This window comes from Lepidothrix coronata, unplaced genomic scaffold (genome assembly GCF_001604755.1).
Source record: "Lepidothrix coronata isolate B3197 unplaced genomic scaffold, Lepidothrix_coronata-1.0 Scaffold22, whole genome shotgun sequence".
NCBI lineage: Eukaryota > Metazoa > Chordata > Aves > Passeriformes > Pipridae > Lepidothrix > Lepidothrix coronata.
Window position 1 is genome coordinate 2,304,948 of NW_016690202.1, and position 25,647 is coordinate 2,330,594.

The window sequence follows — 25,647 nt, forward strand, 5'->3', positions numbered from 1 at the left end:
AGTAAACAGAATCTGCCCAAGACTTGTGGGCCTTGGCATGGTGAGATCTCTTTCTGTAAATCTGTTTGTAATTACTGTCCATTCTCAAATTTGAAGGAGCATGAGTCACACACATTAGTGGGGAATCCAATCAAATCTTTATGGGGGGATCCAATCAAATCTCTGTACACCAACCCTAACAAAAAACACAGCAACTAAGCCTGAACTGTTTCAGAAATACATGCACTGGTGTTTACGAGAGAGCAAAATTCAAGACTATAGATACAGAAAGATTTAAAAATTGATCCTATTTTCATCTTTGTATGTTGAACTAGCCAAAAAAGTAACTACTGTGAGGATAGGAACAAAGATCCAAACAAAACAACCTTATGCTACCATGTAAATTTATGGTGAACCCATGCTTTCAGTGCTGTACATAATCTTTTGTTTTCCTTGAGATAAATTAACCAAAACTAGAAAAATTAAAGAGAAAGCAACAAGAATAATCATGGTATTCCAAGGCATTTTTTGATAACTAAAAAGACTAGGCTGCTTCTGCCAGAAGAGAGCTATCTAAGGAATGGAATAGGCATCTATGAAATCATGAACAGTGTAGGGCAGAACAAAGAATGACTCATCGATAGTATCCACAATACAAGAAATATGATGTTTCCCTTACAGCAGGCCACTGGAGGGGGTGTTGGTAAAACAGCAGTTGAACAAAATTTACCAAGTGTAGGCCCCTGTGTTGCTGCAGAACACATCAGTAGGAACATAACTTCAATTCATAAGCCCCTCAGTTAAAGGTTAAAAGAGGCCCAGGGAACAATCCCTCTCCATCTACGCTCTTCTCTACCTGTTGTGTAAGGCTCCTTGTGCTTACTCGAGACAAGATAACAGGGAGACAGACCTATGGTTCAATACAGTAGATCAGTTCTTGAGCATGGCTATTAAAATTGATTAAAAAAAATTGGAGTTTCAATACCAGAAATTTCAGATAATATGATAATAGATACATGAATGGAAACAACTAGAGCATAAATCTGCAGCAAGATATTAGTGAAATAAACACGATCTTCTTCCACCACCTCTTGGTCTAGGTAAATACTCATAACTTAGAAAGCATAGAGTTAGTCTGCAATCAAACAATTACTTCAAAATTAAAATTAACTTTGTCTTCCAAACACTGACTAAGAAAAAGCATTGGCAGTTGTCTGCATACACCTGAGGGTCTCTGAGATCAGCATTTGCCCTAGAGACTGTTCGGTTCCCTTGGCTTTGCCAAAAAACAAATCCCAAGTTCTACTTCTGTGCTGGGTTGTGGGAGGCATATCTCCAGGGTTCTGTGATGTCATCAAGAGCTTGCTGGAAGACAGTTGTCACATTTGAAACTCTTCTTGAAAATTAGCAAAGGAAGAAGTTAAGTATTTTACTATGTGAATATTCAGGAGTTTTCCGCAAGTCTACTTCTACTAGGAAAGGACAATCTGTCTCCTTTCTCTTCATCAATGTATTGCTGGCTTTTGTTGCTCCTTGTTGAAAAATATTTTAATTCAGATAGATGTTGACAATGTCCTGGTTTCAGACACAACAGGATTAATTTTTTGGAGTAGCTGGGAGGGGGCATGGCCAAGACCCTGTAGTTATTCTATACCACCTCACATCATTGCTGGGGGCAGGGGGGGGAAGGGACTCTCTCTATTCCTGGGAGAAGGGGTTCCTTCCAGGCGAGAAAACTTGGTGGATGGAGTGGTCCAGCACTGTTTATTGTTGGGGGCTTTCCATTGTTTCTTTCTCTTATACCTTTTGCTATTATTATTGTTACTGTTACTCTTTGTTTTCTTATCCCATCGCTGTTTCCAGTAAACTGTTCTTATCTCAACCCACCATCTTTTCTTTTTGTGCCTCCAGCTGGAGGGGGAGGAGGGGAAGCAGCAGTGTGGTTTTAGCAGGATTACTAAATTGAAGGATGCCATTCCTAAGCCATGACAGACAAGAAATAGCATGCTCTCAAATAATTTAATGCTACTGTTACAGTAGTAAATAACCTATCTATTTTCTTACTGAAGGACATAAATATTGCTGTCTTGGCTTCCATTGTTTAACATAAACTATACAGAATTTTACTGAAAGTGAACAAAATCACTAAGACTATGCCCCTCAATAGCCTGAGAACAGTCAGACGCAGCACCTGAAATACTGATGTGCAAGTGCACACACAGGCATTATGGACTCTACTCCAAGGGTTAAAAGGAAAAAAAACCCTTTTTGACCCAAGGTATGTGCTGCATTTTTAATCTACCATTTCTTCAACACTATTCACTGTAGATACTACTAGCTATCAATATCAGCCTAAGGCTGGAGTGGGTAGCAGGCCGCTTCTTCAGAGATGCATGATGGACATCACCATCAGAGCTTTGGCTTAGTATCACCTCCTCTTATTTCTTCTCTCGGGTAGACATAGTTGGAAGAATTTTTTTCCTGGTTCAAAGAGGTCTGCTCCTATTATTTTTTGCCAGCTACAGCAATGCATCTACATACTATCTCGGCCTAAAACCTCTATAAAACACTACATTCCTCTTGCTGGAACAAAGGGAAAAAAACCCAACAAAAACCAGAACAAACATGTTCTGATGAGAGTGAGTCATTTATTGAAGTTTTCTGAATTGTGTTTCACTTAGAAAAAAACTCAGCATTGAACTTTGATCTACATTTCACAAAAATACCAAAATAAGCTCCAGTAAAGAAAAGGGTATTGTATCTAAAGAACAGGAATATGTCCTTTGAAGACATAATGGTGCCTCTTCCTTGCTCCTTCACAGTCAGACAGTGTTTGTTTTACAGCACTTCTGTCCTGTTTGTTCGAGTCTGGAGACAGCCAGCTGAAAACAACTAGTTTGGCCTTTTAATTAAAATGTTAGCATCTGCAAGATATGTCTTAGAATTATACCTAGAAACTCTATCAAAACAAACAAACAAAAACAAAAATACAAACCCCAACAACTCCAAATTGCAAATACACAGTACAAATAGCAATAAACCAAAAATTAAATCTTCCCAAGTTTTTAGGATAACAGGTACATATGGGCACTTTTCCCATTACCATGTAACATTGACTCTGAAATCCAAAAATAGCATTTAAATACATGTCAAAATTAATTAGTTTGCTGTCGCTCTTTTAATTAGAAATCCACAAATAGAATTATTTCAAGAGCAGACCCTACCATCTCCATGTCTGTTATTGTGCAACTACAAATTATCAACATGAAAGTCTCTGCCATATCTCACACTAAAAATTGTGCAGACAATGAAAATCAGAGCCAAATTCTCATCAAAATAAACAGCTCCAAGGTTCCCATGATGACTGAATAATTCTCGATCACATTTAATTCAGTTTAAGTTTCTATTTTAGTTTTGACAAAGCCACTGCAGATGGCAGCAATCATGCCTCAAATATTCCAAGACTGATATCCAGATATCACCTTCTGGGATGCGCACAGTGTCTTGCCCACTGTTGAGTCATCTAACTAAGCCACATAGATGTTACCCAAACCCAGCATTTTTCACCGTCTCTATTTTGTCATTCAACACTAAATTGTTTATGAAGCTTGTCTCACCTATTTTAGTTTATAATCCTCAGAGACAGAGATCACCTATCACTTTTATAATATGTCACATAATAGGGCACACGGGCTGATTAATTCTATAAGCCCTACCCAAATATGGAGGAAGACTGAGGAAAAGTAGAAGCAGTATTTATACAAGGTAGGTAGGTATAGGTCAGAGGAAGAGGGAGCTCTGATCCAGAGGAACAGAGTAGCTGCTGCTGGATGTACCTGAAGAATTCATACCTTGCAGAAGTAAGAAATGGCCTGATAAATCTGGAAAATTAATTACTAAGTCTTACAAACTTGAATGCAGTCATGATAATTCCACTCCCATTACTCTAGTCATGTAAATGCTGGTAGGATCAGCATCTAATTTTAGTGTTTAACTTTTGCATACAGTTGCAATCCCATTAAGCTCTGCAAAAGCATAGAAAGAAGGCCTAGCATAGTCCTTCCTCTGTTCTGCTGCGCTAGAGCAATTTATTACTTATGCAATAAGCAATAATGATTTTGGTATTACTCATCACTATTTACACAGTGTGTGTGTGTGAAATTAAAAGCTTTCTGATAAAAACTTATTTTGGACATTTTGTTCCAGTCTTAACAAGGAGAAGCACCACTAAGTTAAGTGCCACATTTCAGACCCAGCATTATAAGAGTCATTCCAATGTTCTACAGAGTGCTCTTAATGCTACTCCAGTCTTTATGTACTGACATCTATCTGAACACAATATGGTCATTTTAGTCCACCATCATTAGGATGTAATTATGCAACTTACTACCAACACATTACTGAGAAGATAAAAAAATAGCACTGTTATATTCTCCACAGATAGTGAAGCACAACCCTCTCACAAAAATCTTGACAACTAATCTTCTCCTACAGCTTCTGCATATGCACAGTATGAACATCCACACCTGAAAGTAGAAGTTCTGGCTGAGTGCAGTGTTAACTGCCAAACTTTCTCTCCTTAAAGAATAGTTACAGTTGCCTATTTTCAATGTGCCTGATATTGCAGAAGCTGAATTCAGTTCAGCGATTGTTTAATTTTATTTTATGAGCAATATTGCTGGAGACAAAAAGGGCTTCTTGTACAGTTAAAGGTAGCATGGCCCAAATGCTCAGCATTTCACAGAATTAAACCCTTATTAAGCAACAGGAACTATATACATATCATGAACCACAGAAAAGTATTAATCTCCTCTCCAAGAGATCACATGCACAATCAAAAGCCTGACACTTTCCAAACAACTTTATTTAGAAATACTATCTCTGAAAGCCATAAAATATTTTAGTTTCAATTCACAGACAAACATTTTCACCAACAGAGATTTTATAAGGCATGATCTCTTCATTTTAGTGGGTTACACTCCATATCATGTACAACTCTAATGAATAACTGCTTATGCATGTAATTTACACTCTGACACTACAGTCCATGAGATTACAACACAAAAACATATTCCTGAAGTTTTCTGTTATGTGTCTCTCTCATATATATCTTTATTTTACAACTTTGGATGGACTCTACAGGGAAATATGACTTATTTCCTGTTAATATTGTACTTATTCACAAGTGCGTATCAAAAGACAGGAAACAATAACTTCTCTGAATTTCTTGCTGAGTTGCATTCAGTTTTCAAAGTTAAGGAATATTTGATTGGCATAAACTGGGGGAAATGAGCTGCCAAGAGAACAGGGCACTCAGGCCACTCATGCTGAAAGTCTGTGACAGAGCTGTATGGAAGAACAAAGGCATTGAGTTATATTGAACAGACGATGAAAATCAATACCATTTTACAAAATGTATGGGGCCACCCTAATATAAGCATGGATAAAAACCACATAAAAATACATAAGAACATATAAAAATATAAAACCATATAAAATATATAAAACATATAAAATAATAAAAAAGATATTTTCTAGAGAAAGAAAACTTAATAAACCTCTCTTGTTCAAGACTGATGAAGGGGATTTGTTGGAATGCAAAGCTATTAAAAAAACTGCAGGAAAAAAAAGCAACTGCGAGGTAGGTAGGGTAGCAGAGAACCTTGACTGCACCAGTCTTAGAAATGAGCTGAAATTCAAACAACACAGAGAGCCCACTATTACTTATGTATGTTGCTATCTGTTAGAAGCTTTTTAGCTGAATATAACAGGGAAAGCAGAAATGGCAGCTTAGGACTCCCATCAGTAAACTCAGAGAAGACTTGAAACAAACTTTTTCAAAGTTTTGATGAAACCAAAGGAGATACAGAAGGTGGCTTCCTACAATTGCAGGGGCCAGCTTTCTGATCCAAGAGTCCAGAAATTTTATTTTACTTCACATAGCAAGTTACTGTTAAAGTTAAAATGCTTTACTGAAAGTAAGTAAGAGACATTGGGCTGGGAGGCCTCCTCATCTGTACTAAAAGGTCTGTAATTGTTACAGTTGATGACCATAAAAAGTTCATTTTTGAGCACACATAAAACACTCTGACTAGCTCACTGGTCCCACTTGCAGAAACCCTGTAATGAAGTGACAACATAGATTTCTGGATTCTCACACTGAGTAACATAAGAGCATCCCTGATTATTTCTATTAAGATACTGCAAATATAAAAAACACTACTCTTCCTTACAGAATTTAGACCTCAAGTCTTCAGATCTGCATATTACTAAAACAATGAATTTTCACATATGCAGCTCTTCTACTGCATATGTGAAAATAATACTTTTCCTTTTTAGACCTTTGTAGTGACATTGAGCTTACCAGTTGCTCTATATTTAGCTGCCAGACACAGGTTATGACCACCCTAAGGTTGTTTCAGACTTCTGGGTGCAATGACCCTGTGGAAATGTAAAGTCAAACTAGTGTTCTGGTTTTTCCAGTCAAGCTGGATGGTTCTACTCGCGTGCTTAAATATTTTGCTAAGTCAGGCTTCAATGAAGGCCAGGATTGCAAACACGCAACAACAGCTGCGCTGGGTCAGACCAAGCCACCAAGCCAACATCATGACTCTGAAAATGATCAACACAGGATAATATGTATCACACTAGAATAAGCAAGTGTGACACCTCCAACATCCATTCCCCACTGCAGACCTTGAGATTTCCAAAACGTATAGAAGTAATTTTCTTAGTTATTAATCCCCTAAAAATCACTCTTTTACTTATTTTTTTCAGAGTCGCTCTGAAGTCATGCTATGTGCTCCATGGAACACTAGCTCCTTTTTTTATATATAGCTGTGAAGCACGGCACAGTCTGACACATTCTGCAATTTGCAGTCATTATGTTTTTCACAGAAACTGCCATATAGCAGGTACAGATTACTCAGAAAACTTTTATTAAGAATAAAGCAAAGCCATTTTTAAGTCCTCAAGGTAGATAAAGTCATATTTTCAAGGTTAGTGTGAATCAACATATCCCTGACTCTACAGTAGGTCTGAGACAACAGCCTTGATAGTCTGGAAGGCAATTTTACAGTCAGCATGGTGGACTTACCTCGCAGACAGATCTGTTCTGAAGTGGGAATTTGACTTTTGTATTCTAAAAGACAAGTGGCCTTGACACACCACTGTAGTAGGTGTGAATCTGCAGTAGGTCAGAGACAACAGCTCTGATAGACTTCAAGGCAATTTTACAGTCAGCTTGATGGACTTACCGTGCAGAGAGATCTGTTCTGAAATGGCAATTTGCCTTGTGTACTCTAAAAGACAAGTGGCCATGACACACCACTTACATGCATCTTGTCTAGTAGTTTGTTTTTTTCCCGACAGAAACTGAGACTGCTGCTTCTCAGATCCATATTCAGATAATTTGATTTTAAAGAGACCTCAGGAAAGGAGCCTCCCCGAAAGTTAACAGTAAGATAAGAAAGAAGGTGAGAAGTTATTTTGCTAGTGATGAAAAGTATGGGGAGTTTACAGAAGCATGCACTGTTGACCCATTTCAGTATCAATTTTTAAAAAAATGTGTACTGAATACATATGAAACGCTGAAAAAGTACCATTTTCCCCATAAAAGCCTAAGTGCTAGGTTATGCTTAATATTTCATGTTTTAGAAGTTTCTTACGTTTAAATTCCTCTTGCAGCTTCCAGCAGAGAGGTGATTTGCAGATACAGTTTTTTCTGTAAAAGTTCCAATGAAATACATTTGTGTTAATGGTCCTCTTTTTATATTTCACTTCACTAAAACTGCCTCAACAAACATCCTTTGCCATTAAAAATAAAAAAAATCATTCCCTAATCTGGTATTTTAATTTCAATCATGATGCATGCAGAGATATTTTTACTTTATTCAGTCACTTTTATCACATTTAAACTATGATTGCCTCAAAATGCCATGAGTAAGCTAAGAAATATATATTTGGAAGTCTCCAAAGGAAAACTAAAGGCAAATTTAGGAACAGTTTCCATTTTTCTACGGAACGGCATCTTCATCTCTGGGTTGGGAACCATCCTTTCAGCTAAGGAAGCATCAGCTTGGAATTTTCTCCCACTCGGCAACACTGAGACAACCTCTGTGGTGCTGCAGGAACCCTTATCACAAAGCAGAAAATCTCTCTGCAGCCACTTATCTCAGGGGGGCAAAAGCCACATCATTAGAGGCGTTGGGTCATCTCAGAACTTGAGACACCAAAATCTCAAGCTTTTCGTATATCAGATCAGAAAAAAAGTTTACCCTGCTTCTACATGTAATAAAACCTAATGGGTTAGTAGTTATGGATCATGCTATCACATTACGAAAGTGAGGAAACCTTACTTATGTTCACAGCAAATAAAAACTATTTCTCCATTTCTAATGCAGGCCACTTAGTTCGAGTTTTCTTTCTTGCATAAGACACTTGCTAAAAATTGCAGTGAAATTTTACACAGGTTCAAAGTAACAAAGATTATACTATGAACACAGTAATTTCACTGGTATCCACCACAAATCATTTTATTTTCCCTGGAACCTAGTGCAGATGCTGTGACTGTACAAACAGAATAAATACACTGTACTTGGAAAGGATTTATAAGTGAGCTCTACTGTAAATACCAATTCTGAGAAAATGAAACAGCTGCAAGAGTGCCTATTTTATTTAAGATTTCTTGGTTTAATGATTGTCTATGGTGCTCTTGACAGGTAGACTGCAGACATTTCTGCCTGAGATTATTACTTATCACTGAAATGTATACAGCACGAAGCAGTACAGAAGTCTTCATGAATTTATATGTACAGCAGAACACACACGACCAGCTGTCATTCACTTTACCTTTCTGTTGCTGACAGTAATATCAGGTAAGCATTTCATTCGTGTGCTGCCTCATATGACTAGGTACTCTATGAAAAGAAACATAACGACAACAGAACCAGTAACAACCTACTCACCCACCTTGCTTAGCTTCTTTTCACTGATTTGGGGTCAGAAGCATACCAAATCAGAAACCATATTTATTTAAAGATTGATTGCTAAACTCTTCATCTTAGTGTTCCACTTCACCTTTTCCTTCAAAAGGGAATAGATTTTCATTTCTGCATGTGCTCACTGAACACATCTGCAAGCATTAAAAACACACAGTGAAACCAGACCTGTAACAACACAGATGATGTTATGGCTAATGGTGAGGAGAGTAAATAATCACTCATTTTATTTTTCATCCTGAGTATTGATCTAACAGTGCAACGTCTGCCCAAGATGCAACATCATTGAAAAAAGTAAAAAAAAAACCATGTCAGTTACTAAGCAAGGAGGAAGAGCAGCAGCAAGCACTGCAATCCCATCTTGGGAGCCACTGGGCCTCCTAAGATGACCCAGTTGTTCAAGGCCACTTACTTCTCCCTTATAATAGTGGCACAACTGTGGTGCTAATGCACCTGGTCAGGTCTCTTACTACAACACTGGCAGTGTCTCAGTAAGAGCTGCAAGATCTCAGTCCTACTCTTCCAGCCTCCAAAGGGAACATCACTGGGCTCCAGTTAGGTGTAGTCAGTGCAGTCAGCTGATGAAGTGTATATCCAGCCTCACAGTGTGTGTTCTACAGCTGATGTTGCAGTAATCATTAGCACTCAAACTTTAGTAACCTAAAGTTGGTTTAAAACTACTGTGAGTATCTCTATGGTAACGTGTCTTTGGACCTCTGCATTGCAGCATCAAGTGAAGTTAGCAATGCCAGACAGCAAGAAATTTTCAGCTGGATCCTCCCAGCAACCAGAAAATACTAATCTATTAAAAATAAAGCTTTTAGAAGAAGTAGTAAATCAGGTGAAGATTTTTATCAAAATATAAACAGAAACTCAGCCTGACTATACTAAGTTCTGATTTACTTGAAACATTTTCTCAGAATTTTGTCCTTGAAATATTTCACTCGTTGAATTGAAATTTTCAAACAAACAGGAAATCCAATTCTCACTAACTTCCCGTTGGCATACAAGTCAGTTGCCAAGACTTTTTGAGCAGACAAGCAGCAAAAGTTTGAAAGGAGGTTAGAGAAGATGCACAGAAGGTTCTTCCCTGTTTTATGCTTAATCCTGTGATGGGCAGCATGAAGGTACTGCTCTGTATCACACATTTGTGTCATGATTCTTTCCTGTTCATGGCATGCATGCTGGTAGCAGAAAAGAAGATATACCTACATTGTCAGATACTAATCAGTTTAGATAATACTTAGAATAGATAGAGAACAGCTCTCCTTCAGAGTGAAAAAAGAATAATTGAAGGCAGCTGGTAGACACAGGATATGAACTGTCTGCATATTTAAATGTGTCCTGCTTTGATCCCATTCTCAGTAATGGCAACCCCTCTACAACTGGTCAAATGGGTAGGTGGGTGGGGGAGGATCGGGAGGGGAATAAAACCAAACAAAACTAGAGGAGAGGCGCCAGCAGATGGCTCACCCAACCTGCAGATAAGCACACAGCAAGTATGTGCACAAACATATAAAAGGATCTCCCACTGTTCAAAGAAGGCAGACTATCTTCTTCCTCTGTGATCACTTCCTTAGTAATCCCATGCTGAAAGAACAGGTAAAAAATTAAAGACCCTGTAAGAGAGAGAGTGGCAGATCAACCAAAGGGAGTGGTGTCAAGAACACTGCTGGCATCTCCAAGTGATGCAAATCTCGCATGATGCTCTGCTACCACCTCCTTCACACATCAAGAAATGCTGAACACCTGTCAGGGAGGGTTAGGAACAAACCATTCAAAGAAGCACCATTGCCCAGCCCAACTACAGCTAAAATAACTAAGGGCTGTGTGGGTGATATAATGCCAGCTGTTCTGGTCCTTGATAACCCCTTAACCAGGGGGGCTATCAGGGCCCGATCATTTATTTTTATTGAATTAAAAATAAAATGTGGGGAAATGTAAAAAAAAATTGAATTTGCCCATTGCCTATCTGAAAAAGGTCAGATCTTCATCTCTCTGATGTCAGTGTAGTCTTTCTAGATTGCATCCTAACAAATGACATGGTGACTTCTGAATTGGGACTGCTGGACTACATGTATAAATTTCACATTTCTGTACTGCAGCTGGAAATGCAAAATGATACCAGGTTTTTACTGTTCTTATTTTAAGCTCTTTTGTTAAATTTTGAAATAAAATGTTCCTCTTCCTTCAATGATATACAAAAATTCTAGAGTACTAATTGATAAATATAATAAAAATAATCACATTCATCTTCTTCATGTTCTGTTAGTTCTGTTTGGTTAGAAAGCTAGCTCTGTTAAATGTTCTTACAAAGTGCAGACAATGAGAGTTAACCTGATCTCTCTCCTAAAATTTCTGAAGTGCACAAAAGTTTATTGCTGCTCTTTCCCAGTCAGATACTCCTAAATCTGCCTGATGACAGTATCTTGTTGGAGTAGCTCTCCAGACTAAACTCAAAGATGATCATATATATCTAGTATCCATTTTACAATATTAGCAACTCAAACAAAAACACCTTGCAACTGTGAGCAAGCTGTTTCCATTTTCTTTCATTTTGTTCCAGTGGATCCTGTGCAGCTATATGACGTGTTCCCAAATAAAACAAAGAAGACATTCTTTACTCATTTGCCATTTAACAGGCTACAGAACAAAAAACATACATGTATCATACAGCAATTTGTAAAAATACATGTGGATAGGTGAACTGCGTTACGTATTGACATCAGAGAATAAGCTGTGAGCGTGGTGATTAAGGGTCATCCTTTCACAGGCAGCCATCTGCATCAACCATGCAGGAAAACAGTGTTCGCTGATAAGATTTTACATGTGAGCTACAGAAATACAGAACATTTTTCAGTTTTAAGCTGTCTGCAGATTTGCAGATATTTGCAACCAAACAAATATAACAATAAAGCAAACATGAAAGGATGGACTAAAGGAGTTACTTTCAGCAAGACTGATTTTTAAAATCTAAGGCAAGGCCACAGATGTCTCATAGCTCTAAGGGGGCAAAAAAATTCTTGATCTAAAAATAGCCTCTTGTATAAATCTGGTGGAACCCATGAAAAAGATTCCCTTCTTTGAAGACAGTTCATTACTACACTCTTTGAACTGTATGGATAGTCCCTACGCCACTAAAATGCTAAAGAGCCAAAAGAGATCTGTAAGTGCATCGACTGTTCTAGTTAATGCGTATCTGCAAACAGACACTCTTTCTGGTTGAGAAGGCCTGATCAGTACCACTAGTTCTTCTGCTATTGATAATTTTATGATATCTCACTTTCACAAACCTGAAAGAAGTCTGATATCTCTAACACCATGATGCACAGAATCTAACTTAAAATGATAGAATTTTAAATATATTATTTTTAAGACTTCTTTTTTCTTGAGTGTGAGTCTTAAATAATATCTATAAACATCTTTTTATAAGCCACTAACAGTGTGAAAAAAAACCTAAGTTGTGTTGCTCAATCGAAGCCCACTTGAAGGACCAGAGGAGTAAAAGCTGTCACACTGAAATAAGAAATATGCCAGAATATATCAAAGAAACTGTTGCACCAAATAAAGTGGTTATTTATCCAAAATAATTTTTGAAAGAAAAATATACCACTAAGATTAAATTCATTCCTATGCACCAGACCCACAGAGGTAATACACCCTGTGAATCCTCTGCTGGCAATATTCTAATTGTGGTTGCAAAACAGGAGTGCATCCTGTCATTACACAAAGTTATCACAGAAGTTCCCAGAATATCAGAACCAGTTATACCAGAAGTATCTCCATATTAGAATAATTTTCATTCTTATGTTCTGTTTGGTGTTTTGTTTTGGTATTGTTTTGCTGTTGTTATTTTGTTTTTCGGGGGAGTACCTTTTCCCCCTCTTTTGTGAAAACTCTCTTTAGTGCAACAAGATCCTCCCAGCAAGCTCTTTTTCCTGTCTTATAGTAAAAGCATTGATTTAGCTACCAACATTCTTCTTGCAACTATCAGGATATTACAACAAACCAGCACAGTTTGTCTGGAGTAGTACTTCTGACAAGGAATAAAAAACATATGAAGGTAAGAGGCTTTTTCCCCTTAGAGAATATAGAGCTTGAACTGGCAGTTGGTTAGGAGTCTTCAATTTGTCTAGAGAAATACTAGCTACTTCTCTCTTGCTTTCAAATGTTTAATTGCAAGACTTAGATGGAGTCCTCTACCGTTGTGATGGGATCGTTTATAAAATCCAGACAATCACAACTATTAAATTACTTTAGGCAGCAATGGATACACTACTACAGCCTTGTACACAGAACACCACCTAGGCATTTTCTGTTACATCAGTCAATCTGATGCTTAGCACTGAGCAGTAAGATACATTTTTGTTGTGGAGCTATTATAAGATCTGGACAGAAATCACTAGATTCGACATTACATATCCTCAAGACTTACAAGTGTCAAAGACATCCTGTGCCATCAAAATAGATCTTTTTTTTCCCCCTAAGATACCTCTCTACCCACAGGCCTCTTCATCCCCACTCCCTTTGGCACAGCTCTCTGTCCTGGCCTCCTCCAGCCCACAACAGATGCCCCTTCCACAACTACTCCAGCTTAGGCTAAATTGATCATTTTTTTTCCTGCTTGAACAATGATGTCTCATTGCTTAGCTCATCTCAGATCTTCACTTCATCCATGTCCTCTCTAACTATCCACCACACTGTTATAGTACTCCAGCTGACCTTTTCATGTCTGCACAAACCTCTAGAAAAAAGGTAGCAAAAGATATCCCAGGTCTCCACCAGTGCACTGCAGCTGCCATCCAGAGCTCCATGGGGATGGAGTGCTGTCCAGCAGCTGCAGCCCACCACAACATGTCCATAAGAATGTAAGAGTTCTAAACTTTGAAATGTCTTGCTATCCTGGCCTCCCTCACTTTGCAATCCGAGGCAAAAGGAAGCAGGCTGAAACGAGGCCACAGCAAGGTATTCAACATGGCAGCTACTCCACTTCCATGAGTCACCACACTGCATGGAACACTAACACAGCCCTAACCATTTAATACATGGGAATGGTTTTATTCTGAAATGGAATATAACCACATTTTCCTGAAACCTTGTATTATTTCACAATATAATTAAACAGTTGTTTAAGAAACGTCTGTCTTTGCAACAAGGAGGAAGTAGCAATTCATCAGGCAGCATTCTTTGGAATGCATGGATTTCAGGGAAGCCATCTCAGAGGCAAGAGGAAGAGAAACCCACAATAGCCAACAGTCCAGGAAGCAGGGTACTCTCATGGGAGAATCTCTTTAGACTCTTTCAAAACAGAAACTTGCACTTGAGTGTCTCATCTCCAGAAAAAAACCTAGCCATTACATTAGCACCTACCCTGGGATCTCAAAAGAAATTTGACTAACTTTGGAAAACAACACACACAAAAAGTTAAAGTCTAATTTTACCTCTCCTTTTCTAAAAGAGATTTCTTGGCTTTCTGTCTAGCACAGTGGCTTGATAAATCACATTTCAAAATGGACACAATGATTATTAAACATAACTGCAGGAGAACAATGGCCATTAACAACATTCAAGTTCACAGTGGTCTCAGACAGCCTTCCAAATCTGTGACAGGGGAAGAGGAAAACCACTTTCAATGGCCCTGTGGCAAAATGGCTGACCTAAGAGCAAAGGGAAAATTGACTGCTGGAAGCAGCTCCAAAGCTAACAACAGAGACCTCATGCCCAATTCCACACTCAACTAAACTGATTTTTTAACAGCACTGAAAGGTATGCCCCAGGTAAGTATATCACTATTTGATTAAAACATGTATATAACAAGATAGAAATCAGAACTCACCCCTCCAAATATAAACTAATAAATAGTAATTAAATCTAACAGATTACAGCTCTATATGCAAACCGGCTGTGAGCAGTTTGTCCTAGACTTACAAATAGGTGTTGAATACCTTGATTTCTAACAGCTACATTGCTTCAATACTCCATTCCGCCCATTTCAGCAGTGGACATTGCTGACCCTACTAATGTAGTTTCTCAGCTAAGTGTTGTTTCTTGGGAATTCTTATTTAAACAGTTTTATAATATCTATACTCATGCTTACACTTGGCTGCATTCTCTGTGAATTCTGTGTGCTGGAGTCCAGGTGGCCCAGATTTTTGCAATTCCTGCTCCACTCTTCCATGCTATGAAACCAACCAGTGTTGGTCCAGTTTTCCCATTCTGTTAGAAAGCAAACTGCCTCTTCAGATGCAGTATGAATCCAGGGCAAGAGGTCAATGAATCCCAAATCTACATCAAAATTAGTTCTGCATTTTCCAAGTGAGTAACTCACATTATTAGGAATTTAATATAGAGAGTGATTCTAAAGTAGCACCATTTAGCTGAGGGGTTTCTCAGCATAAATCTACGCTCTACCCATTCTATACTCAAGATATGAAATATTTGGCACTGGAAAGCCAAATCAGTGCATAGAGATATGCAGGGATTTTTTTTGACTATTCTCCAGAGTACCTCTCTATTCACAGAGTCAGAGGTAACCCAAAGGAACAGCATGTCTCTAATGCATTTTGTTCTTTTATAGCTGACAACATGGGTGAGAAAGTAATTTATAAATAATTGGATGCTGAAGGCTGAGGTTGTGGTTGACATAAATGGCTGACCTGAAAGGGAAAAATAAAGTTCACAAGCAAATGGACCTCACGAGTGAAGAAAGTTACCTGCACTAAACAGTGTCTCCAAAAAGCTGTACAGCATGGCACCTTACTCAGAATTAACAATGTATCTTTGGACAGCACTTCTTCCTCACACAGATGGAAAGATGATTCAAACTTCATAATCCAAAAGCACCAGTGTTTTGGGGGAGTTGTGGAAGCTCCTGTAGAATTAGCTCATTGTGCTTTAGGGTCTGTGAGATCGCCCCAAGGAAGATGCCCTCAGAAAAGCAAGAGGACAGTCAAGTGTTGTGTTGCTGCCCTGCCAGACTGGTGACTTAGTGGGCTACAAATACCCCTACTGATCTGTGCCAGAGGAGACAGTACTACACAAGGGATCATCAGGTGGCAGTTGTTACTATAAGCTCATGCCCTCAACCACTTCAAACACACAGGCTGCCTTTCACAATGTTCTGTACTTTTATCTTTACATCAGTAAATGTGATTGTTGATTTTCTGAAGCCATAATCCTGGCTTTGGTTACCATGGCAAGACTCACTAAAGACAGTTAAACTCTGCTACACCATAAAACACTTCACATGTTTTTTTCTAGGAGACACACAACTACATACTGTCTTTGCTAAAGGCAATTTCAGAAATTACATGTACACTAAAGATAATTCTACAAATTTTACATACGCTTTGGGCTACACTGAAAAACCCTGTAGACAGAGTTCAGTTAGAGTTGAGATAGAGTTGAATCTTCCAAAAACATAAGAGGAGCGACAAACATGCAGAGAGGAAATACAGGCAGAGAATAATCTACATAGATAGTAAAGTACACTGAGATCTGGCAGCAAATTAAGAACTACTTCACAGAGCATTGCCAAATTTTTGAAAATATGAACTTGCATTACTCCTTGCTTCAGGATTGCCTATGTTGCCTATGATCCAGCCTGATACCACTATCTGACCTAGGAATCCATGGAAGTACAGAAACCTGTCTAAAATAACAACCCCCCAGAGAAGCTGAAGGATCCCCATCAGGAACAGGAAACATTTTTGAGAATCAGGTGTTTACATGCTCATTACAGCAAAAAGGTCTGGCTCATCATCTCATTGTGATAGATGTCCAAGGCACAGAAGGGACACTCAAATCAGCTGGAAGGCACTGTCTCCAAGAGGTGTTTGGTAGTCTTACCTCTCTTAGTCTACCTGCAGATCATGTATACACATTTCCTTCAACCTGCTTAAATACTCTGTTGTCTAAACCACTACTTAAAATATGATAGAAAACTAGATTATTCCTCACCTGAAGGACAAAAATGGGAAACTAAGTGCCCACTTTTTGTATCATACCCTAGTGATTATTAAACATTCTCAGCTGCAGGAATTCAAACCTATCTCCTGCATGATAAGAGCACGCACTATTCCCCAAGATATCTGGCACAACTCCTCAGCTTGCATTATGTCTTTCAGCTGTGTGGTCAGTTTTATTTTAAATCCCTTTTGTCTGCATCCAGCACAATCATGGAGTGTTAGAAACCGTAAAAAGATTCACATCAAGCAGAAGGTGAAAACCTCAGTCTCATTTTGCCCATAGCAAACAGTAAAAACTGGAAAACACATGCTAATAATGGTCAGTTTGCTCAAAACTGCTTGGTATTTTGGGCACTGAAAGCAGACGTTCCAAAATAACTTTTTACCGGAGAACTTAGAGGGTCCGTGGGACTCTGCTGACTTCCAGTGATGAAATGGTTGAGGCTCATGGCTCTCTTACAAGCTTCCAACACTTTTCCTATACGTGTGTGTGCGCATTTTATATTTAATGATATAAATGCATATCATCAAGAACAGTTTTGGAAGTCCAGAACGCTGTGTGACTCAATGTGCAGTCACATTTTAATCCACCAAGCTTCTTTTTGCCAAGTGCTTTAATATTTTCTGAAGAAAAGGTATTATCTGTTCTGTAACACTTCTTCTGTCTAGCATTGCTTAAAAGCATAACTACAGGGCTTGCTGAAGTTTACCTGAATCATTCGAAGGAGGAATGGAAAGGTCAGATAAAGAACAGTAAATCTTTACGAAAGTCCTTTTAGTGTATTCATTTAAGATGTCTGGGCTTAGTCATAGAAGAGCCACTTCTATACTAGCAATATCCTTTATGGTAAGAGTTATTCAGGCCAGCACCTCTTATAGAACATCCAGCCTGAATTAACAAGGCTCTGCATCATAACATATTTCAATACTTTTTGGCCTCCACAATCTTTTCTGCTTGAACTATGTTCAAGAAATGTCTTGTCTGGTGTGTTTTACATGCTACAGAACTTACTAGCTGACAATTAAACAAGAGTATACTTCAAACAGAACAGGAAATACAGTGATTTTTCTTACACATGATCCTGCTTTAAAGGGAAGAACTGTACTCAAAATCAAGGCAATGCTTATGACTGCATTTCTCTGGTACCCATGGACCTGATGCGACTTTCTCAGTACCTGGATTTCTCAATGCTCTCCAGTTTGTATTTGGCAGCTGCATTTTTTTACATATTCCCCCAGATATAGGAAAAAAATTGTAAAAGATAGGTTCTTGACATTTTGAGAAGGATACACCCACTCCAACACTTCCACCTTGGAACTTAACACAGACCAATGCTGGTAAGAGATACTGTCCCATGTAGTTTTTCTTATTTCTGAGCTTTGCTTCTAATAAACATTTTGCTATAAAAAGCCTGAAAACTGTCAAAACCTGCTCCTATTGTGACTGATCAATGGAGGTTCATAAACAGACCTTTCTCTTCCACAAAGAACACAGCATAAGAAAACCCAAACCATTACACCTGCTGTTCTTGTAATTTCAAGATGAAAAATACAATAAAGTAATCAATAGAAGACTGCAGATGGTTTTGGTTTTTTTTCCATCTAGCTTACATATTAGCAACAAGAGCTTTGAAACTTGTCTGTTGTTGTAGTTTTTTAAGTTTGGCTAACGCCAAAGCCTCAAGATGTTCAAGAAAGAAGAATCTATTCACACACTTCTGCTTAAGATTTGGCCATAATTAAAAGATGTACTTGCAAACAAAGATAAGGTAAACTTTTTTTACCTTTTTAAATCTCCAAGGAAGTGTCCAAGAAACTATTTACTCCTTGCTAAACCTTGCTGGTTCTGTTGCACTTCAGAACCAGCAATAGTTGAGCAATGGGTCAATCAGCCTTTATACAGTTAGCATCTTTCCATGTTCAAAGCTATGCTTCAGTGATGTAAGCTAAATGCCTTGTATCTTTATATAAAGATGAGGTAAGGTTTGAGATATTAATACTCTTTGTTTTGATACTGTTTAGTTTTATTAAGGAAGGAACAGGGGCAAGGAATGTCTGTTTTTTAATTGAGTGCTTCTGACCAAGTACCTTAGTAACACAGTATATGGCTGGGCACCAGAAACCGTGGGTCCTTTTCCAAATCAGGGTGCAGGTGCATCTTCTAATACTTAACAAGTCCACTTGAGATCTTTGTCAGCAAGCTTTAGATAGTAGTTACCAAGCTTTCAATCCACAAAGAAACTCACACATATACCAGAACTGCTGAATGGTTACTCATAATCACTGTGAGCAGGATGGGACCAACACATCTCATGGCTCTGAAAGTTCAGAACTTGTCATTAAGGAAAAGAGAAGAAAAGAAAACAAAAAAATACTCTTGGCTTTGTAACACTATCTCACCCCAAATGAATACAGATCAGATAGACTTTAAAAGTTAGGTTTAGATTAGTCATATATTCTAACTGATGTGCGATCATTGTGTGTTTGGGGTTTTTTTTGGCTTTGTCTTTTTTTTTTTGGTTTGTTTGGTTTGATTTTGGTTTGGGGTGCTTTTTGGTATTTTATTTAAATTGAATAGTGTTAAAATCATTACAGGTTGATTTATTTTAATGCCTGTTTCATATTATGTTGTGTATTAGTTTTAAAACATTGTATAAAGACAGGGTCAAATGTAAATGATGCAGTACTTGATTGTGTAAACAATTAAAGATCAGTTTACAACACAAAACATCAAGCAGCATGGTTTAAGTGGGTTAAACAGTTACACAACTGGAAAATTATATTAAGACATAATAGTGCTCACAGCCATTTGACCATTGTTTTGTCCCCTGAACAGAGTTAGATGAGATTTTGTGGTGGTTTAACCCCAGATGGCAACTGAGCCTCGGGCAGCTATCATTCACTCTACCACCAGCAGGATGGGGAGAGAATCTGAAGAGTAAAAGTGAAATAACTCGTGACTTAAGATACAGACACTTTAATAGGCAGAGAAAAAGATATATATGTGAGCAAAGCAAAACAGGGAATTAATTCACTACTTCCCATGGGCAGGCAGGCATATAGCCATCTCCAGGAGAGAAGGACCCCATCACATCTCATAGTGATTTGGGAAAACAAATGCCATCACTTCAAACATCCTTCTCTTCCTCCTTCTTCCCCCCACTTTACATACTGAGCACGACACCACATGGTATGGAATATCAAATATGGCTGATACATGCAACTAAGCAATACAGCAGTTAAAACCATGTAGTATTGCTAGATACTCCTTCTGTACCAAAATAAATATTTTCATTTTGAACTTCTATGGAAATAAATATTGTTATCATATACTACTAGAGAAACATATTTCCACACTTTTCCACTTATAGCCCATCAGGTATCATATATGATTTTGCCTTTATGATAGTTCTATAATAGTCCAAACTTGCTTTAGTCAGACAACCTGTACGAAACTGTGCCAAGATTGGGAGTAAGAATAGAGTCTCTAATTCAACTTTAAAAATTGTATAAAAAATTTTACATATCTTAATTTTTATAAGAATGAGAATATTTCTACTATATAATTGAAACAGTTTGTCAATAACTTTAAAAAAACCCAAAAACCAGAAAACCTAACAAACCCATAATTAGTAAAAAGAACTGAAACTACAGAAAATAATTACAGAATCACAGAATCACTTAGGTTGGAAAAGATGTCCAAAATCATTGGGTCCAACTTTTGACCAATCCCCCTTGTCAACTAGACTGTGGCACTAAGTGCCACAGCCAATTGTTTCTTGAACACTTCCTGGGATAGTGACTCCACTACCTCCCTTGGCAGCCCATTCCAATGCTTCACAACACTTTTCATGAAGAAATTCTTACTGATGTTCAACCTGAACCACACCTAGTGCAACTTGAGGCCATTTCCTCTCATCCTGTCACCTGAAAAGGCCGACCTCCACCTGGCTACATCCTCCTTTCAGGTAGTTGTAGAGAGCAATAAGGTCTCCCCTGGGCATCCTTTCTCCAGGAGAAACACCCTCAGCTTCCTCAACTATTCCCCATATGATTTATGCTTCAGACTCTTGAACAGCCCTGTTTCCCTTCTCTAGACTTGCTCCAGCACCTCAATATCTTTCCTGTAGTGAGGGGCCCTGAACTGGCCCCTGATTCGAGGTACATCCTCAGCAGTGCCAAGTACAGAAGGATGATTCCTCCCCTGAACCTGCTCGCCACGCTATTGCCAACACAGGCCAGGATGCCATTGGCCTTCTTGGACACCTGGACACACTGCTGGCTCATGTTCACATGCTGTCGACCAGCACTCTCACACATCCCCCTTCTCCCCACCCCAGTCCTTTTTCTCTTGGCAGCTTTCCGGACACTCTGCCCCAGCCTGTAGTGCTGCCTGGGGTTGTTGTGACCCAAGGGCAAGACGCAGACAGTACTTGGCCTTGTTGAATCAATAAGATTACAGTGCCAATGACAAAGTTCAAAAACATCTGAAATATTTTCAGTTTTAATAACCAGAAAGTCGACAAATATATTTGTTTATAAGAGCACATGATGTAACAGCAAATCATAAATAATTATTAAGAACTGAATTACCACTTTAACATATTTTTTTCAATTCTCAATTTAATTGTGAAAGTATTTCTATTTTGTTCTCCTCCACATTAAAGAAGAAATTTTATTTTGTGTTAAATATTCCACTTTGAAATGTAAAAAAACCCCCACCCAAACAACAAAATCCCTGAATCCAAGAAACACAATTGTTTTATTCCAGTTGTTCTTGAACTTTGTCCAGGTTCTTCTAAAGGAGTGAAATGGTCAATTTGACCACAGACAATTCTGCAAGTTTCTCAGCATTTGAATAAACAAACTGACAGTGGATTGTGGGGGTGTTCGGTGGTTTTTTTTTTCTTTGACTTATCTTACTTATGTTTTCCTAAAGATAATTTCTGGATTTTTTAAATTATAAAGAAATAAAACTTTTTAATTTCTTCATTATCTTTTAACAAAATATTTCAATATGTTTAAGCCCATGGAATTACTTTGTGACATGGTATCCTGCTTTATAACAGAAAAGAAATCTGAGGTGCAGGTAGGATCATGACACCATTTTTTTTTAATAATAAGCTTTGGAAGAGGGCAACAAAGCAAAACTTAATTTCTAGAAAGCTTTCAGAGAAGTTAATGAAAAACCTACTCTGATCAGGAAAAAAAAAAAAAGGAAAAGAAAAAAAAATCCAGCACAATCATCTCTTTTAAAGTGCTAAACTTAAGTGAAGACGTTGACAAGCAGGTCGCAGCAGTACCTGCCTTAGGTACTGACAGGGAGACCCAAGCCTTCCAGATACCCTACAGACACAGACCCTGCCGCCCTTCTGGGAGCATCCCCACAGCCCTACACCAGCAAGGTGCACTTGCATACGTGTGCGCATCACAGTGATTCTGTTCTCAGACGAACATCCACGCCTCGCCGCAACAGTTCATTCGAACCAGACACGGGGCCAGGAAAAGGGATGAAGTAAACCTAACAGCAGGTACGGGTTTGTTGCAGTTGAGAATTACACGGGGGGAGATTTTATTCTGCCTCTCCCAGAGGCGCCTACTCTCTGCTATCAGTCACAGAGCTCGAAACGAACCCTTTCCCCGCTCGCGGGGTGTCCAGGACTGATCCCAGCAAAGGGCGCCCCGGAGCCCCTCCAAGGCGAGGATCAGCGGGGCAGAGAGAGGCGGAGGGAGCCCGAGGGGCCCGGCGGCCGCTGCTCCCCCCCGGGCGAGCTCCAGGAGTGGCGGCCCCCCCGCAGCAGTGCCAGCCCGGCCCGGCCCGGCCGCCGCAGCTGCGGTGAGTCAGTGGGCACCAGGGCACCGCTCCCGGCAGCTGCATCCCGCCCGCCGAGCATCCTCCAGCTGAGGAGGCGCCGGCTCCGCGCACTGCCCTCCCTCTGCCGCGGCCGGCGGGGACCCACAGCGGCCCCGCTGGAGACCCCTCCGGAGCGGCCACCACTTACCTTGACGCTGGAGCTGCTGGTCTGGGTCTCCGCCTCGACGCTGCAGCAGTGGGGCGTCCTGGACCGGGCGGAGGCGCCTCCGGACTCCCTGCGCTCCTTGCGGCGGGGAGCGGCGGAGGGCGGCGGCTGCCGGCTCTGGTAAGCGAGGACGGAGGGAATGGAGTCGGCTGCGTCTGTCTTGACGAAGAGGCCGTGCAGGGTGGCGGTGCCCTGCGAGATGGTGGTGGTCTGGTGGGGGGAGTTGGACTCCTCCGAGTCCCGGCAGTAAATCACACCGCTATGCGAGACGTGGATGCTAGGGGCGCAGCCCATCCCTTCCCCACCCACCCCGCCCCGCTGCACCGCCGGCCCGCTCCGCTCCACTCGCACCTGCCGCCCGCCCGGGCTGCGGGGCCGCCGCCCCTGCGCCGCGCACCCCGCGCCGGCGGCACCGGCGCCTCCCCCCGCCAGCTCTGCCCCGGCCGCTCCCGCCCCTCCGGCGCCTCCCCGGCACCCCCGCCCGGCTCTCCGCGCCGCCTCCGGGGATCCCAGACCCGCTAAGCCCCTTCCCCTCCTCGGCAGCGTCTTACGAAGCGCCTGCGGCCACCGAGTCTGCACCCAGTCGGGGGGAAGAGGAGGGGGGGGAGGAGGGGGAGGAGGAGAAGCATCGCCATCGGCGATGCAGCCTTCTCGCGACCCGGGCAGAGAGTCTACTTTCAAGCCTTGGGTATGTACGACATTTCTCTCTCTCTCTCTCTCTCTCTCTCTCTCTCTCAAAACTTATTTTGACAGTCAAAATGTGCCTTAGTCATGGGTGAGCAAATGTCAGTTGGTTGGGGGTACTGCAGGGAGCAGTTTGGAGCCACATAGCACTCACTGCAAGTTAGGAAAAAAGGCCACAATTGTTCTACAACTCTTAATGCTGTTTTTCAGTTAAGCCAATATTCAATGACACAAGTTGCCATTTTACCCTAGATGTCTGATAGCTGCCAATCCCTGTTTTCAGTCCCTGGGGAGATAATCAAGCAAAATATTTAATGCTGCAGAGATTTACACACCTTCTTAGCTTTCCACAGTGAATAGTTTCATTGACCTCAGTGAAACTATGTAGGAGGTGTAAAACTAAACATGTGGGGTTTAAGTCTTTGCAAGATTTTAGTTTAAATCTCTCTGTTTTCAATGGCACATAATAAATCCTTCAGGAATTGGTAATGTCATCCAAGCAGTGTGCTGCCAGCCTAAGAAAGTATTTTATCTGACACTCAGTTACCAATGAACACTTGTGTATACACCTTTTCTTCCTCTTGGAGTGTTAGCTGATGTGTGATTGCTGTTTCTCCACCTTGTTTTTAATGAGTGATGTAAAAATACTAGAAATGTGAAGCATGGTTGGTGCAAGGTTTGTAATGTTGAATGACAAAGTGGTTTGAACATGTTATTTGTGCTCCTAATGCTCCTGAAGTGCTTTCATGGATTAGATATGAGTTTATTCAGAAGTTTATTCAGAAGTTTCACAGCTAAAATGCCTCAGTTTAGAGAAACTTCAAGCATTTAGATTCTGTCTCTGCTGATCTAGTTCATGGGTCATTGCAATTATGGAAATATAGACTGGCACTCAGCCATTAAGAAACTAGACTGAGATCACCAACCTGTTTGACACAGTATTTTACCTTTTCCAGTTACCACAGAGAGCCCCTGTTGCCCTGGTAATCAAATTTCTCTAGGTAATTATTTTCCCTGCTAGTTGTCAATGTTCACAAATCAAGTTGTGGCTCACATCCTGCACGTGTTTGCATGTTTGCCTGCTGCCACACTGCTCTGCTGGTGGCTGTCTTTGAGAACCACTTTGAAGGCAGGCTCAGTGTAAGTAAAATGAAGCAGATTGTGCTTCATCACCCAACCATGCAGCCTTTCTTGCTGCTCAGTCTGCAGTTCTGGATGAGACCTCACAGTCTCTCAGAGCATAATGCACCTAGTTGGAGATGAATGTGTCCTAAAAGCTCATTTAATAACAAAAGAGCAGCCACTTGTGTGTATTCCTTGCACTATTTTCAAGTCTCTCTTCTTTTCTACTATTGGTTGGGAAATTAAAGTTGGGGATTTGAGTTACCTGCTGAAGACTACATCTGAGATTTGCACTAGAGTAGGAGCTCGGGAATGCCACTCAAACCCCATACGCTAGTGTAAACAATGTTCCCCAAAAGATATCTAAGAGTTGTTGACTATATAGTTTGAGACTTTGTTCATGGGAATTTAACCACCCCAGGAATCAACAGCATTTAGAATTTTAGTAAAGGATGTGAACATAAATCATATTTTGACTTTGCAGACAGAGCTTGGTGAAAATGTTGTCACACCCTAAACTGTGTTGCTGGCTATTCACAGTCCATTTTTCTGAACTGATATCAGTTATCAGATATTTCATCAGTCACTCCATACCCAGGTTTCCTTAACATCCCAGTATTCCAGTTTCTGCCCCGTTCCTACTGAATTCTGTGACAACTTTGCAATTGATTTCAGACAGCATTGCAGGTATCTGCCCATTCTCACATGCATTTCCCTTGCTTAGGTATAACATTTGAGTTGATGTCAGAAAATAAGTTGTAGGAATAAGAAGTCACAGCTCTGGAGAAGCTTTGCTAAATGCAGTCCTCAAGTAGCTCTCCCTGTACTGATTATTTTAGGGTAATGAAGATGAGCTTGCCTGTGCAAAGTGCCAGA

General features: G+C 40.0%; 1 protein-coding gene across 1 annotated transcript in view; it reads right to left on the reverse strand.

Moving 5' to 3' along the window:
* PDE8B (phosphodiesterase 8B) overlaps positions 1 to 23,259 on the reverse strand; it is a 70,473-nt gene extending 47,214 nt beyond the window's left edge. Inside the window, exon 1 of the mRNA XM_017808086.1 lies at positions 22,948 to 23,259. Coding sequence (XP_017663575.1) covers positions 22,948 to 23,259 — 312 coding nt within the window. The remainder of the gene's footprint in view (positions 1 to 22,947) is intronic.
* Positions 23,260 to 25,647: the final 2,388 nt, after the last annotated feature.